The 17,276-nt window shown below is 43.6% G+C and overlaps 1 protein-coding gene across 1 annotated transcript in view; it reads right to left on the bottom strand.

The window, feature by feature from the left end:
• Positions 1-317: 317 nt before the first annotated feature.
• Positions 318-17,276, bottom strand: part of LOC144159863 (uncharacterized) — a 28,511-nt gene continuing 11,552 nt past the window's right edge. The window contains exons 3-6 of the mRNA XM_077691526.1: positions 16,801-16,854; positions 6,758-6,980; positions 4,071-4,227; positions 318-470 (exon numbers count right to left, since the gene is read on the bottom strand). Coding sequence (XP_077547652.1) covers positions 318-470; positions 4,071-4,227; positions 6,758-6,980; positions 16,801-16,854 — 587 coding nt within the window. The remainder of the gene's footprint in view (positions 471-4,070; positions 4,228-6,757; positions 6,981-16,800; positions 16,855-17,276) is intronic.

Here is a 17,276-nt window from a genome sequence, read left to right as displayed (position 1 = left end):
CGTGAGCGCGCTTGCATCAATGTGCGTGCGCCTACTTGTGTGCATGTAATCTTCTGTATGCTTGTGGCCGTGTGGTTGCGTGCGTGCGTGTTTGTGCGCATGTGTGTAGATGGGTTGTACGCATGCGTGTTGGCGGATGTGTCTGCGTGAGTGAGTGTGTGGCCGTTTCTGTGCGCGTGTGTGGTCTGTCTATGCTTGTGCGTGTGCATGGGTGTGTGCGTTCGCGTTCGGGTGCGCGTGCGCACGCGCATGTGAAGGTGTACAGTTAGTGTGTGTTTGATAATATGCGTGGGGGTACTTACGGACTACACACGGTCTTAATCAGCAAAAACTACGACATGAATAACTTGCCTTAGCATGGCTGAAATATATTGATTCCACTGATTGGTGATTGGCGAGAATCCCAAGGCGATGAAGGCGTCCGTGTCGTTAGTCTTATCGGCCTGAGCTTGCAGCAGTCCTCGCAGTTTCTGGAACGAGGAATGTTCCATCTTTATGAAAGGACACTCAACGAAGCGTACCATGGAAAGCGCTTTTTGTGCACTACGCAAACGCAAGTATAAAATAAACCTTTAAAATCTAATATATTGTTGAATGTTTTGCTAATGGCGGAACACATGCCCTGATTCATCGCCAGCGCGTATTTTCATTATTGTGCTCACTCCGTTGCATAACCCCAGGTCTTTTAAGAACAGGGACCGCGTACCCGAACCGTTTCGCGTTATCCGGGGAACCATTCATTGAGGGACAATAAAGAGAGTTGGTCGACTAATGTTTGTATTTCTATTGCACACACCGGCCTAAATAATAATACTCGGTTCTTTTTCCGGTCGCGAAGGCAGTATTTAGCTTGAAAAACAAGAAAAGAAATACCCGGTGCTACACCTGCAGCTGCCGAAAGAACTGCAGAAATGACGCACAGCGATTCTTAGTTTTCGTATAGTGTATTGGACAAAGTATATTTTTCAAATTCGTGCCTACACATTTGGGCTTGAGTAAACTGTTTTTTTTTCAGCAGAAACAAACTCTCGTTCTTTTGCGAGCCACACCCGTGCCGCGAGTAGTTGTCCTGGATTTTTTTAGCCGGGATAACTATGTGCTTTAACAAGATAACAAGGTGGATAAGTTGTCCACATAAGCTTTGGTTTCACTTCTCTAGAACAACATGCTTGGAGTACGACGTTATTGTTGGTCGCGTATAATCGAAACCTGGGGAGTCGGTATGTCGATATTCTTTAATGCTGCCGCCTATAGAATGGGTGCATAATTCTGCTTCGACGACTGCGTATGGTGCATTCAGCGCCAAAGGACGAGCCGAGGCATATGCTCTCGCGAACGCCTTTCGCACCGTCACAGATGCTCAACTGGGAGGCATTTTTTGCGCACCTCTATCCCCCGCTTAGCTCATCTGTCTCGTGCCAGCAGAACTAGTAATAAAACGGTGGTGGTGGACGGCCGACTAATCGTCAATTAGGAAAAAAAACCCGGCCTAGGATGCCAACCCACTTAGTGAGATGCTAGTCGGGTAGGGATCATACGACTGAGCTACGGGAATACTCAGAAATAACAGGTGTACAACGCCTTGGCCTACCCCGTTATTTTGTATATTGGTGGTTGCCAGTTAAATTGCAACTACCGGGGTTCTAAGCTGAACACGTCCTAAATAACGGCGGAGCAGTACATTTTATTTACCTCCCAATAATACATGATCACCAGCGACTAGGCTCGTTAACCAGAAAAGAGATCGCCAATGTGTGGTGACACTGCAGGCCAGTAACCTAATTCCGCCTCCCAAAAAATCCCTTGTAGTATCTTGGTCTTATGGTTCGCAACTTTTAATATTTCTTTGATATCTAGTTGGAGATTGCTCATTATTCCCAGGAAAATAATGGACCTTGGATTTTCTAGAAGAGTACTAGTGGAGCGCATAGCTTAGAACATCGGTTGAGCAAAGTCAGTCTGGAGATATTTTGACTTGGTGGAGTTCATTGAGCGCAATACGGTCTACAAACTAACCAAACGGATTCATTTTGTTCGTGGCGAAAACTTTGTTCGTGGCGTGGCCGCTCTGTTTTCACTTTACCATCAACTTCTGGCGACTACGCAGTTCTCGGGCCGCGCTGTCGGCGCAACCGAACCAATCAGGAAGAGTGCTGCTTACAAAAAACTGATGAGAATCCGATAAATGAGATGCATAAAGGGTAACAGAACTTTATATTTCATTTCTCTACTAAACACATCCTCGTCCATCCTAAACACAAACTCGCGAGTGTTGTGGAAACATTGCCTAGGGACTCCAGAATTTAATCCGCGGACGTTTCCTTCAGCGGAGAAGATAAAACGATCTTTAGCGGAGCAGTTGCGGGCAACGTAAACGAACTTATCGGAGTTGTTGGTGTGTGTGGAGACGCATTAGTTTATTTTGGTTAGTTAATGCACTGGGCGCCACTTTAGGCCGGGCCAGTCTCAAGGTTTTATCACCCTTTGTATATATTTTTTCCACGGTGTTCTTAACATCGATTTTTTTTTCATTTTAGTCCAAACGAGCTCGGCGTGCATTATTCTATTCAGTGGCTCTTTATCGTGTTCTCGTGCCTTTTGATTTCGGCTTTTCTGTGAGACACACAATGAAAGAAAAAAAACGCGCCACCTGTCGCCTTCTCTTCCTCACCTGTTAGGCAATCAGCGTCAACCATCCATCAACGTTTTGCCCACCGGTCCCCTTCGCCTTTCCACGCGTTAACCTTGTCTCTCACCCCTTAATCAATGTTTTGCTACAACTTTGTAATCGAAGCTTCTATGGCCAGGATCCCGGATTTTATGGCGTTCGCGCGGACGCGGAAAAACGTAATGAGGGAAAGCCAGCTTCTAAAGCCATTATCGTGAACACAAACGCACATCACCTACCGCGCATGCGCTTTGTATCTCTGTGAATGTATGACGCAGTGCTTGACGCAGTGAATGTCTCACAAGGCGACCAAGCGCTCTGCTCTTAGAACACAGTCCCCGCTAAGGTCGCACGCGGTTTAAAACATCCTCTGGGCCTCACGTTTAAACGTCTCTTTTATCGAATATGTATTTGAATAAAACATTTTTATTGATAACAGGCACCCTCTGCAAGATAAATATATCGAAACCGAAGTGTGTGCGTCTAATAACCCAGTGGTTATTTGAACAACACAACATCAACATTCAGATTCTTGTAGAAGTATCCCATCTCCTACTAGCTTCATTTTTAGATAAATCCTGGTCGCACTTTCTTAGTCAAATTATCAGGTTGAATTATCAGGAATTATCAGTAACTATCACTAAGCAGAACAGGTAGAACTAGTAAACGAGATCAACATTGTTCCCCAAAACCGCACCGACTACTTTATACAGTTACATAGTTACAACACGCCTGTAGTGCTTAACCGATTGCACTGACATACTGCTAAATGTGACAGGATTAGTCACGAAGAATTCCATTGTATAATGTTAACTTCAAACTAGAATGACAGCCGTATAAGGAATGTTTGTCATGCTCACCTCAGGAATGTTGTTTTCAGTAATGTGTTTGACGCTTTCAAAATATAATATTTTTATGAATTTAGAGTATGGTGGAATATTATTCATTGTATTGTAAAATTGTTTCTGTGTAATTATTTTTTTGCGACAAGCGAATAAGTGCATTTTGTTATTTCCCGCCAAACTTACAGCAGCTGCTACTGCGCTCTGGGACTCGTCCAGCTGTTTTTACATGCTTTTTTTTTCCGAGTGACTTTCAATAATTTCGCCACTGTACATGTGCTAATAAATAAAACTTGATTTGTTTTGATTTGATGAATGTATGTTTCGTTCTTAGGGATAACCGCCATGAATGCTCAAGAGGACTATCGTTCCCTCTTACATTTCAATAAAAATATGAAGCAATAAATTATGTGCACAAAGTTTTATTGCTTCACGTTTCGATACCACCTAATCTTGAAAACCTCGTCAAGGAATTTTTGTGACTAAATGCTTCTTTTGTATTCTCCGGTGTGGTATCGCGCTTAGGTTATATTTTAAAGCACACCAATTTGCCTTCTTACCTTCATCGTGGTAATTGCGGCCGTCACTTCTGACTCGGACAGTTCGTAGGGCGAGATGTCGATCATCGCATAGTGGAAGATGCGGTCACTCCATCTTTCCTGGATTAGTTCGGGTACTTGGTTTGCGGCCATGAGATCATCCAGTTTCTTGTAGTTTCTAGAAAACAACAAGTTTAAGAGCCTTGGTTTACTCATTGCAAAGCTTGTGCTCCGAGACATTAAGACTATACTTTACAACGAGGCAGGTATGCCTTGCACTTAAAGCGGATTCTGATGTTGTGGGAAACAAGTAACAATATTAAGCTTTCTTTCAGCAACCTGCATTAGCAAGGCGTTGGCGTTCCAAAGAAGATTACGCTTTCTCTCAGCTAACTGACTTAGCGAAGCGTTCGCGTTTCATAAAATCGACCTAATCTTTGTATTATCCCTACAAGAATTCCCTTGCCTGACCAACCAATATTTCATGTAAAAAGCTCTGCGCGAAAAGTAGTGCAAGTCCATTTGCATGTACACGTCCACAGAATTCGTAGCTATTTAATGCTCATGATTAGCTGATAACATAGCACAGAAATTTTGGGGAAACAATATAATGACGACCTTTTCATTTCACTCTAATGATGAAGGAGAACACGTTTTAGCAAAAGCTGCATGAAAGATGGGAGCTTGACAGATGCATGTGGTCCTTTCCACAAGGCACACTAGCAACAGGCAAACCAAACGGGATGAAACAATAGAATGACAAATGTGTAACACAAAGTGTCGGTTGTCATAAGCATGATAGAGATGAATCAATTAGTTGACAGCACGTATATTTTTGCGTTGAGTATTTTTCTTTCTTGCTACACGCGATGTAGAGCACATTATAGCCCAAAAACGAGCAGCTTTGCGGAGCTTTGCTGTAGGAGAGAGGGCGACAGAATTTAAGAAAATTGAGGCAAAGAAGCCAGGAACGAACGGGGGAAGAAAGGAGGATGGGGGGAGTAAAGACAAAATGAAGGAAGCAAGAACAGAACGAAGAAAACAAGAAAGTAACCAGGGAGGAAAAAAGGCAAGACGGAAAAAACAAAAAAAGGAGAAAAAAAGGACGAAAAGGAGAGAAAGCAGAGAAAAGGAAAGAATGAAGGAAGAAAGGAAGTAAGAAAGGAATTAATGAAGGCAGGCAAGAAGGAAGGAAGGAAAGAAGAATGGAAGGAAGAAAAGAAGAAAGAGGCTGTTGTGGAACCGTTTAACACCTGTTCCAGCATTCTCAGGGGTCACGCGGAATGGGCTTGTGCAACTTCAACGTTTCTAATTCATAGTTTTGTGAATTTGGCTTAGCGGGCACATTGCCCCTCGACTCTCCCTATTCCTGCCGTCTCCCCCAAGTGTGTGCCACGAAAAAAGGAACGACAACTTTTTTTTTTACACTGCTCTATGACAACATAAGTAAAGCACTATGCTGCTACAGTGGCACCTACAATTTACATAAGCATCACATCAAACATGCGTTTCAATTACTCTGTAACGGCAGACATTTTCCTTACCGGATTACTACAGCACTCGACTACAACAAGGGCGGTTGTTCACAGAATACGGCAATTAAAGGGATCCTGCAACACTCACCATCGACTACTCGGAATGTATTTTGGGGTAAAGTCTATTGTGCCAGCAATCTACTCCCGCAAGAAAAATAAAAATCCGTTCACTGTCACCGAAACTACGCGCGATTAAAAATCGCGCATAAATGTTCCTTCTCAACTCAACCGCGGCCAACGCGACGAAAGCTGCGCCCTCTCTCCCAGAGATGGGGACGGCGCGCGGCGTTCTGTTAGGCGGCCTTCGATATGTCAGAGGCCGGGGAGTTTGGTCCTTTTCCTCGCAACATAGAATGGTCTATTTCCGGTGTGGTGCCACAAAAAAGCAGGCATGGCGGCCTGCTCGCAAGCAAGCGCTCAGGCTGGTAGGGCATTTTTGGAGCAATAAACGTTTGTTGTAGAATGGGCTCGTTGAAAGTGGAATATTTAGTTCGTCATTCAAACTCCGCGTACACTCAAAACAAAAGAAGCACCAAAAGCATGCGGACAAATTCAGACATAAAAGAGGTTCATACACTGCGCCGACGACGGCTGATCGTCACAGGAAATGCCAGAATTTAGCGGCGAAGTTGACCGGCGACAGCCAATAGGACAGTCAGGACAGCCATGGCCCGATTGACGTCGTAGACGCCATGCCAGGAGAATTGATAATGAGGAGAATTGAAGAGAGAGCGGTTGGTTTTTCCACGTCTTCCACGGCGATTTGCTCGCTTACCGCTTAACGTACATGTAATATTTGGCTCAGGTGTTCCTGGAAATCTAATCTAAACGTCGATTCGATTCGATTGTATTGTTTAACGCGCCGACGCAACACAGGAGATGAGGCACGCCGTAGTGAAGGGCTCAGGATTAATTTTGACCACCTGGGGATCTTTAACGTGCGCCGAAATCTCGTACACACGGGCGTTTTTGCTTTTCACCTCCATCAGAAAAGCGGCCGCCGCGGCCGGGAATCGAACCCGTGACCTCGTGCTCAGCAGCGCAACGCCTTAGCCACTGAGCCACCGCGGTGGGTCTAATCTAAACATGGCGCAGGTTTACTTGCAGTGCACGAAGAGTGTTGCAGGGTCCCTTTAAGGCTTTAGCCTAAAATCGCGTCTTCCCTGTACTCACGGGAAATCGAAAGATAGGCCAAACTGGTCTTTCGTTTGCTCCCGGGCGTGTCTAATGAAGTGATCGTAGTCGTTTTCATAAGGGCCCTCGAACGGGTTGCGGCCATCCTTGTACAGTGAGTCCAGGATGGTCATGTCGCACATGCCCTCCTCCGGAAATTGAAGCCACTCGTCGAAGCCCGTCCCGTACACGCATATCACCGCCTCTTTCTCGAAGTGGAAGTCTGGAACAAAAAAGAGCCCGCCGCCAGTCAATGCCGCGAAAGTTTGATCCTGTGACCTAACATTACGGAGAGCTTTTTTAGGACCCGTTTTGTGATTGCTGTTCATGAACTACGTTCCTAATTATGTTCCCTTTTAACTTTCGGATTTAAGAGTGAATTTCAATATTGAATTACTGTGCTATAAATTAAGAAGGGATTCGGTTGAGTTCACCTAAATTTGATATAACCTAAAAACGTATCTTTGGTCCTGTGATTGCAATTACAACTAAACCGCCATAAATAAAGTAGGTTTAGACATTCTTCGTCTTCAAACGCGTGTGAGTATCTTAACGGTACCCCTTTAGACTCATCGAGCTGTTGTAACCACCTTTGGCCTAAAATTGCCGACATTAGTCGCTAAAATACGTTGAATTTGTAAATGTTAACACTAATCAGAACCCATTATTCGCGAAGTAACTTTTCTTCAGAGCCCATTTTACTCAAATTGCGCCCTTACAAATACCACTTTAATCCAAGTTTTGGACGTATGTGCCTTCCGAAATCCTTCTGGTCACAGTCACTCTCACCCTCGAACTCGCTGACCATCGCGCAGCTCATTTTATCTTTCATTGTTGGCATCATTTTCGCATTACAACCATAAAAGCAAATCTCTAAAATTAAAAGGATAATCGTTCCGCCATATTACGCTTGTCACAAGGACAGTCGTGGCGCGACGATGCCCCATAACAGCTAGACTACCATGAGGCTGTTCGCCCTTCTACTTTTTACGGTATTTATGTGAAAGTCAATAGACAGTAAACGCAATGGGGGTCGGCCTTCAGCTCGATGGTGGGATCAAGTACGAAAACGTGGTGGGAATAGGTGAACAGCACTGGATAGACATGACAGGAGGTCCTTAGGGGACGCCTTTATCTGCAGTGGACACAATAAGAATGATGATGATGATGACGACGATGACGATGAATTGTTTCCTGCGGTTGCGGGTGCGTATGTATGTGTATGGGCGCACCCGTACGTACGTGCGTTTTTGTGTCTGTGTCTGTATGTTTTTCTGTCTAGCCCTAGATTCCGCGAGCAGGCCGAAATATAATTTCCAGCGAAGTTATTACATTCAAAACATTCCCTAAAAAATCTTGTATTGCACCATAGTAGTCAACATTGTTCAGAAAAAAAAAACATTAGACATAAATAAGACATAACCAAAATAAATAACTGATACTAGCGTGTCTGTTTATGTAAAATGAGATTTCAGGCCTATGTTTTGTGACGAACAAAAATCGCATTGAAACAATATTTTTACTACAAAACACAAAGCCTGTAGCTCGTGGCTGGAACGTAGCTCCAACAGTAACAAAAGCTCCGACAGGTGGCACGCAAGCAGTGCGATCGCAAAAAAAAAAAAATAAACGGTATTCAGCAAATCTGGATTCCGTTCATCAACGGAAAAGCAATTCATCGGGGAAGAGCGTGAGATGACAGCGATGGAGAGAGGAAAAGCGGTTACATGGAAGGGGTGGCAGAGAGAAATCGTCTTAAAGGGAGCACATATTATATCCCCTGGAAATTTGGCTAGCGTGCCGTGCGAGGCCTTCAGAGGGGTCCTTTCGGGGACGAAAGCTTCTGGCTACGGCACACCGATCGACTGCAACGCACTGTCAGTAAAGGACACTTTTTGCTACTGAGCCACTTGTCATCAAAATACTAAATTACTTTTTTTATACCCTTTCCTGGCAATATTATTTATTTCCAGCCTTTTCTAGTCCAAAGAAATTCGCTTGGGACTTTTTAAATTGTGAACAGTAGTCTTGACGCCTGTGATCGTTCGCTCACCACAGAGTGCAGACGAACACAGTCCAAAGCATATATACTGGTTAAAAGAGGCGTACAAGCCGACGACACTGACATCACTTTTGTTGCCAAAAATTAACTTAGGCGAGAAAATTAGGCTAACGAATAATCGTTAAAAAAATTATTAGAGCAGAACTTTATTCTTGAATATACCGTAAGGGCAAACGCGGTGAGTGCGCTGCAAGGTGCACTGAGAGTGCGCCACGGTCGACCGGGGCGCTGTTTTGCGCGCGCTTTCACCACTGCAGCAACACACCGTTTTAATGCAAAACTGGCACGGACGGGACACTAGAAAAACGTCTATAGACTATACACATACGGGGCGAACTTGATTTAATGCTGCCGAGAGGGCAATTGACCGGTATGCGTGACAGGAAGTGCTATCGGGTGGTGTTGCATAGAAACCCAGCCGCGCGCGGGTTCATGGGCACAGCTGCAGAGACTGCAAAATCGGGTTCGCAGGCAAAGAGATCTTTACCATACAAAAACGTAGACCCGTATCTGCTCAGTTCTCTGCAAATGTCGACGAATTACGATAGACGCCTTCCTCTGCCACTTAAAATGCTCCCCTTCTCTTCCCCACGAACTCTCATGTTCTCCTTCTCTCTTTCGATGTTCCCGCGAAAGAATAAGGGGGCAGACAACCGATTTTTGTCGCGTATATGTTCGCTAGCTCGTATGAAAGCGAGCGTTTTATATAGCCTGGTAAGCACAACCAATTTCTAAACAAATTGGCGAAAAAAATTTTAATTTGGCAGCAAACTTCCTGAAATCGGAAAGGTGCCGGTTTGTAGTGTCGAACCTTGATGTTACAATATGTGTCCCTGTCACGTGACCTGCAAACCTGGCAGCTACAGCAACTGCTGAAACGTTTATTTACGTATTGAACACCTTTCAACACAATATTTACACAAGGGTACATCGTATATGTAATACTAAACATTATTTTGAAAATTTAAAGACACGCCGCCCGCCGTCGCTGGGTGGCTCTCATTGTGGCTAATTGAGCCTTCATGCCCATAATCACCGGCAGCGTTCAGTAAACAGACCCAGTGAAGGAGCTTTGACGATTCTTCCTGAGTCAGGGTCATCTGTTCTGGCAAAATATTTGATTTCAGTTTTAAAATACGCCAACGGCAGCTTAAAAAGAACGTCACATCGGAGAGAATCGAACTTCCCGCCTCTACAACGTGAGGCCAGATTCTACCTATCGTCTATCCCGACAGATGGCGCATTCGGGAAAATAGACCGTTGCATTAAAAACACATAAAAGAACAGGAAAGCCTGCGATTCAAACTTTTTTAGCTGGGCGCAAGTTTTTAAACATCGTTTTTCATTTCATTTTGCCGAGCTACTCTATGTCATGGTTGCCAGCATTATTTTTGGGAGGGACACCTACGGCTCGTAGATCTAAAAATTTCGATTTAAAAATTTTTAGGGCGTCATCAGCAAACCGTTTCTCGTCCAGGCGCTTTAATTGATGCCCTTTCATTTGGGATGGAGAATATATACTCGGCAAAAATCGGTTGTCCATCCCTTTAAGGAGGTATTCTAAGCGATTCTTTGTTCCCCTGTTCCACTGCTCATTCCATGTGCTGTAATGTTTTGTGTTTGGTGAACGTTAAATACCGCCATTTCCAGGAGCTCTTGCGGTATTCCTGGTAAAAATGTTAATTTCAAAGCCGACCAGTTACTTGGTTTTGCAAATATGAAGCACAGATTTATGTTTAATAAAAGATCTTTGCGAGTCCCAATTGTGCACTATTGTTTTGATTAATAATAATAATAATAATAATAATAATAATAATAATAATAATAATAATAATAATAATAATAATAATAGTCATCATCATCATCATCCTGTCTACGTCCACTCCAGTAGATGCCAAGGCCTCTCCCATACATCTCCAATTATCGCGGTGCTGTGTTAACTGTGGCCAATTTCTCCCCGCAATCTTCTTGATCTTATCTGCCCATCTAACTTTCTGCAGCCCCTGACACGCTTGCCTACTCTAGGGATCCATTCCGTTACCCTTTTTGACAACAGTTATCTTTCATTCGTATTACATGCCCTGCCCATACTCATTTATTATTCTTAGTTTCCACTAATATGTCCTTAACCCGCGTTTGTTCACTGACCCACTCCACCCTCTTCTTGTCCCGCAATGTTAAGCTATCATCTTCCTTTCCATTGCTCGCTGAGGTGTCCTGAATTTAGGTTGAACCCTCTCCGTGAGCGTCCAAGTTTCTGCCCCGTAGTTGAGTACCGGTAAGTTGCAGCCGTTATTCACTTCCTTCTTCAGGGACAATGGTAAGGCTGCTATTCATTATCTAAGAATGCCTGCCGAATGAACTTCAGCCCAATATTATCCTTCTAAGTTTCCCTGCATCATGGTTTGGATCCCGAGTCACTACTTCGCCTAAGTAGATAAATTCTCTGACCACTTCCACTGCCGCGCCACCTACCTCCAACCACTGCGCTCTCCCGAGATTATTACGCATTACTTCAGTTTTCTGCATATTCATTTTCCGGCCCATGGTTCCGCTCTGCTTGTCCAGTGCGGTAATCATGCCTTGTAATTCCTCCCCCACGTTACTTGACCAGACAACTTCATAAGTAAATGTGAGGTTACTGAGGCTTTATCCATCACCCATTACGACCACCATTTCAAAATCCAATGTTCTGAATGCCTGCTCTAAACACTCTGAGAATAAAATAAAAGAGATTCGGTTCAGTGAAACAGCATGCTTGGCACCCGACGTTATCATTGGATGGCCATTCTCGATACGCGAGTAATCGGTATAGCGCAATTCTGCCATGTTGTGGGCTGTAAAACGCGTCAAATAAGCCTACCAGCATGGCTTGGAGTAGTAACAATGACTAGCCAAGGCGTGCGCAGGGCATGAACGCCCTCCGCGTCACTGCAGACGCTCAAATGCGATGGGCTGTTCCCCGTCCCGTCTTTGGAGCTTGCCTGGCTCGTGCCTCTATCGTTAGAAGCCTGTTCGCACCTCGACAAGGGTCGGATGATTCGGGGCTGTGCCAGCAAGCAGTCGGTGCTTATGGCCACACTACGCTAACAAGAACTCGCCAGTGCGTTCGTGTCAGTCGGCACGTGTTGTGCGAACTCGCTCGTGGAGCAATGAACGATTAAGCGCAAAAATGGTGAATTCACTATAAAAAACATCGCCCAAAAACAAATAAATCAACGTAAAAGAATGCACAATCGCGGATTCGGGCTTGCGACTCGTAAACAGTAGACCTAGTGCTCCAGACCAATTGGTTACAAGCCAGGATGCCAGGCGCGGAAGTATAAAATATACAATGTATACCCAGTGTACATTTTTTATAGTTTTAGCATTTCAAGCAGCTTAGATGAATATTTCTTGTTTAGTGCTCGTGCAGTAAGCGTCTACCCAATTCCCACAACATCTCATCTCTAGCGACTGCATTTTTAGATGGAAAAGTGACCGCGAATGCCTTATCATGGTGCTGACCGCTGCGCTAATTCACCGAGCAGAGAAAAGGGCTTCCCGCACAATAGAAGTTTTGGTTGAATTTATTTCTTTAGCATTGATATTTATTTCGCTAGCTGTTCTCCCGCCTATACTTGGCCATATTTCTACCATCGCACCAGTCAGCGAGGCATGGCACGGGCGCTTGTGTGGAGCGACTAACTTGGGGTCTTGGTACAGTACACAAACTAACAAACTGAAGGCACATACTTGCTGGCACAAACGTTCCGGGGGTTAGTTTCAACTGAGCGAATGAATCGTGATGACCTGACGGTGGCCGGCTGAATAAATGCTGGGTCGACTGATTCTGTTGGAGGGTCTGTGAGCCGTGCAGTAGCGCCCTCGAGCCAATCCCTCTTTTTTTACGTCATACGAAACATACTCGGAAATCAGCGAGGAGGATGCAGAGAGGAATACGGCGTTTTCGAACTGATTTTTTCACTGAATAAAGTCGCGTAAACCCAGCGAGAGTAGTCGAAACATGGCCTAGAGACTCCAGACAACAACTTGCGCTTGGAATTCCGCCATGTGTATAAACCACTTCAGTGTCTCCTTAAGGGCGTGACAGGTGGACGGGCTAGAGAAGGTAGGGATTTATGAGGAGGATATGGCACCACACTTGTTTTTCGAGGAAATTTGCTGCGAAGTGTGCAGATGTGCAGCCATTTTCTTTGTCAAACGAGAAATGTGATTACTCTTTGGTAGTACTTTTACGAAGAAGAGTTCTCACGTTTTTCGCGTCGCCTGCGCATTTTTTTTAACGCGTGAATCAAGGCATACTGTTCCCTAGGCTGTTGTATTTTGCCTCACACTCCGGTGGTGTCTACAGTCAAGGTAGTTGACATTGTAGCCTACAGTGTTCGTAACAGAGCCTTCAGTAACTGCAGCAGAAATAAGATAGGGGTAGCTGAACGCCCTCATATAGAGGGCCCGCCTACTCTTGATCTTGCGCCCCAAAGCTTTCTTGCACTGTCAATCTACCTGTCACTGCTGTTGCTCTGTGCTGGGGAAATTGAAGACAATCCTGGCCTTGAAGGAGATTATGTGTATGGCCTACTGAAACAATGCATCGAAGAAACAAAAAGAACTTTGACGCCACTACATCTTTGTTGAAAGAAATACAGCGAGACGTTGCTGATATTGGGTTTTTGTTTGCGCCACTGAAAAAAAACAAATCTACCTACGGTACCCCAAATAGGCACTGGCGTCAAAGCAGTCAATGACACACTTGAAGTTAAAATGACGGTGTCGTGCTATAATGGTGGCCTATAAGGTGTTGTCGACGATTTGAATAATCGGTCACGAAGAAACAACTTTTAATGAAAGGCTTTGTGGAAGTCGACAAAGAGGACTACGAGGCTAGCGAGAAATTAGTTAGGGATTTCAATTCCATACAACTAAAAAAAACTTTGCAAACAGGTGACATTGAGCGGGAGCATCGAATCAGACAGCCTCGCCCTGATTTGACGCGCCCATTAATAATAGGGCTCTTAATATTAAAGGCGAAGAATTCCCATCTTCGAAATGCGCATAAACAAACCAGACATTAAACCTAAAATATGGCTCCTAGAAGATTTTCTCCTAAAATGCCGTTCACAAGGGAAATGTTCGGTGACTTTTCTGAAGAAAACAAAGAGAAGGATGAGCGCTTCAAGCATGCGATATAATAAACTGAAGCTTAAACGACGCATATACTACTATGACGTCGTTTCTGCACGAGTTAATCAGGCAGACCAACAAAAATGGGAAGTACGGATTGACAAACCATTCGGATCGAGCCTAGAAAAACTAGAGTATATAATTTATCTGTTACTCTCACTAACCTCCCTAAGATTATAAATAAGGTTTACTCGTTGCTTTCAATGAGCCCCGCATGCTCCGCTGATATAATTCTAGGCAGTGAAACGAGGCTCCAAAAAAGTAAAAGCAAAGCAAAAAGCAAATTACAAATAAAGCAGGTTGTGAAAAAATTAGCTGCAGGTTAACTACGATTTCGAGGTCCTTTTCAAGCGAATTTAATAATCGCAGCACTAATGAAAATTGAATAGTGTTTCATGACTTCCTTAAGAAAATTGAAAATACGTGCGTTCCTCTGGTTTCCTTCGCATTACAAGCAAGTTCGTCCTGATTCACCAGAAAGGTTAAATTTTGCATAAAGAACAGAAAAGAGCGGACAAAAATGCTAGCAAAGCAACACTGACTGCAATTGGAATAGGTACAGAAAATTAGCTCGGGAGTCAGAATAAGCTATTCAAGAAGCTAAGGACTGTTATTTCCTTAATACGCTGCCGAATTTGCTAAAATGTCATCCAAAAAAGGTTTGGTGTGTAATTAAACCTAAAGATACAGACTGCGCAATAACACAAAGGACGAAATAGGTTCCATTGTACACGCCACAGAATGTGCTCACTTTTGTAACCAATGTTTCTAGTCAAGTTTTTGCCGACGAACCCCATTGACGAGTGCTGTACCGTCGCACCTACTACAAAAACTTACCCAAACTAGCCCATCATCGTTACTGAAGTAGCTGTGCCCCGTGCCATTGCTTTGGCTCACGCCTCGCTCCGGCCAGGGACCTGACAGCATCAGCTCAAAACTGATAAAATTCTTTTCCTCCGTATCGACGTTTTCACTTTCCTTAATTTTTCAGCAAACGCTTTATTCCGGGTGCTTTCCTTGACGATTAGAAATCTGGTCATGTGAAACCAATTTATAAATCTTGTGAATCCGCATGTCAGAAAAATTACCGTCCTGTTTCACTCCCACCAGTTTGTTCTGAAGACCTTGAACACATACTTTACTCCTACATAATGCCACACCTCGATACAAATAAACACCTATTCAATAAGCACCATTGGTGTTGGTATCGCGATCCAAAAATCACGATTGTTTGAAATAACCGCTGATTTACATGACTGTTCGCACGAGTTGCTTTATACAGATGCAGTATTTAGCGATTTCTTTAAAGGCTTAGACCGCGTAAACCACAAACGGGTTATTCAAAAAATAAACTGCCTAATGTTAGACGTGAAAACTACCCACTCGATTAATAAATTTTTATCTGGTCGCTCTCCAAAAGCAAATAATAATAGTAATGTATCCACGTCCTGTTGTGTTACGTCAGTACCTCAGGTATCAATATTAGGGCTTTCATTATTTCTTATTTATAATAATGAAATTGCGACCAGTATATCTTTACCAAACGGCTGTTTGCTGATGACTGCGCGATTTATAGGCAGCTTACCATCTCCGATGACACAGCAATTTTGAAAAGAGATTTAAACATCCTCGGGGAATGGAGTCACGTGTGGAAAATGAAAAATAGAGAAAAAAGCGAAAGGTTATGCCATTTTCTCCGAAGCTAAATAATCCATTTATTCCATACACGTTTTGAAGTTCGATAACGAACGAACCTGTTCTTTCAAGTATCTAGGTGTGATATTTATTCCTTATTTAAACTGGGCCATCCATATTTAACACATCAACAAGGCACTAAAAAAACCTGGCTTCCTAAAGCGCCATTTATATCTCGCCAATCATGGTACTAGTCTTCACGCATACATTTGCCTCATCCGTGCAACCTTCGATTATGCTTCAATGATTTAGAACCGTCACACAGGTATTCTGTCTGACTGTATCGAATCCACTAAAAATAAGGATTCCCGCTGCATACTGAACTCGTACTCACCATGGCAATGTGTATCGGCATTAGGCAGATTTTCAATCTTCCAGAGCTTAGCACCCGTCGTAAATTCTTGTTTTACTTTTTTTTCTCCCTTTATTATGGTGCTACATCTTTTTCTCGTGCTCATATTTTTCCATGCCATTATGTGTGCAATAGCCCTGACCGTGAACGTAATGTGTCACCCATATTCTCAAACACCAAAAATAGCAAAATTCCACTTTTTTGTTATCGGTTAACGTGTGCAACGAGCTACCAACAGGATCATAACGATAAATGACCTGTCTGCATTCCAATATGGACTGAGCATATTTCTCGATGTGTAAAACTTCAACTGATACTTCTTGTAAGAAGTGTTACATGTTGTTTACCAGTGTAAGGTTGAAACCCGACTGCCATGTGTGCTTCTTAGAACGGAACTATGTTCTGCAAATGTGAAATCCGTTGTGTATTTTCTTCCTGTCGTTTATATTTAGCTTTTTTTTCTAAATATATGTTTTTCCCAGTTCTGCCTGACTGCTGTGTGCGGTCTTTTTTGCACCTATTGAGGTATACCTTGTATGAATAGTATTTCGCCTTATCAGATGAATCCACGGCCCTTTAGAGTACTCAAAATAATAAATAAAAATTCCGTGGCTTTGTACCAACCCTACTTCGCAAGTTAGGAGTTTTATTTGCGCGTGGAAGTTGAGCATCTCTCGAACTATCGACGTTTATCGTGACAATGGCTCAAATTTATTTCGCGTAAGCACTACAGTCAGTTTCGCAACTTACTTCGTTTATGACCCGCAGTCTTGGCAGTCCTTGGCTTTTCGGTTGCGCTCGTAGCTGCGTCAGTCATTTAAAAAAACAGCGCATGGATAGATCAGTGGGACAGAAGTACACATTTTTTGTTCTGACACTTGTGTATATATTATAACTAAAATTGTTGCTTTCACATGTTCAAATGCATGACCGGGACCTTAGACATGTCTTGACAGGGGCAAATAGGGGCAACATTTTGCATGAGAGCGACCATTATTGAATCGTAATCGGAAGGGCGTTTCAGTTTGTCCGATATATTGCGGCCTACAAACAGTGCACTCTAAAAGCTGTATGACATTAGCAGAGTCATAGTTGAAGTTACATTTATATTTACGTAGTAGCCTCAAGCCCTGCTGGTGGCACGCTGTGTAGTGGTCATGTGTGGGCATACTTTACATCAAGGTTTATTACAGGGCATGCAACCAGTAGTTTCTGGTCGGCTGCTA

The sequence above is a fragment of the Haemaphysalis longicornis genome, unplaced genomic scaffold (assembly GCF_048455015.1).
Source record: "Haemaphysalis longicornis isolate Haplotype H1 unplaced genomic scaffold, Haemaphysalis longicornis Haplotype H1 scaffold_10, whole genome shotgun sequence".
NCBI lineage: Eukaryota > Metazoa > Arthropoda > Arachnida > Ixodida > Ixodidae > Haemaphysalis > Haemaphysalis longicornis.
This window is presented reverse-complemented; position numbering and strand designations above follow the sequence as displayed.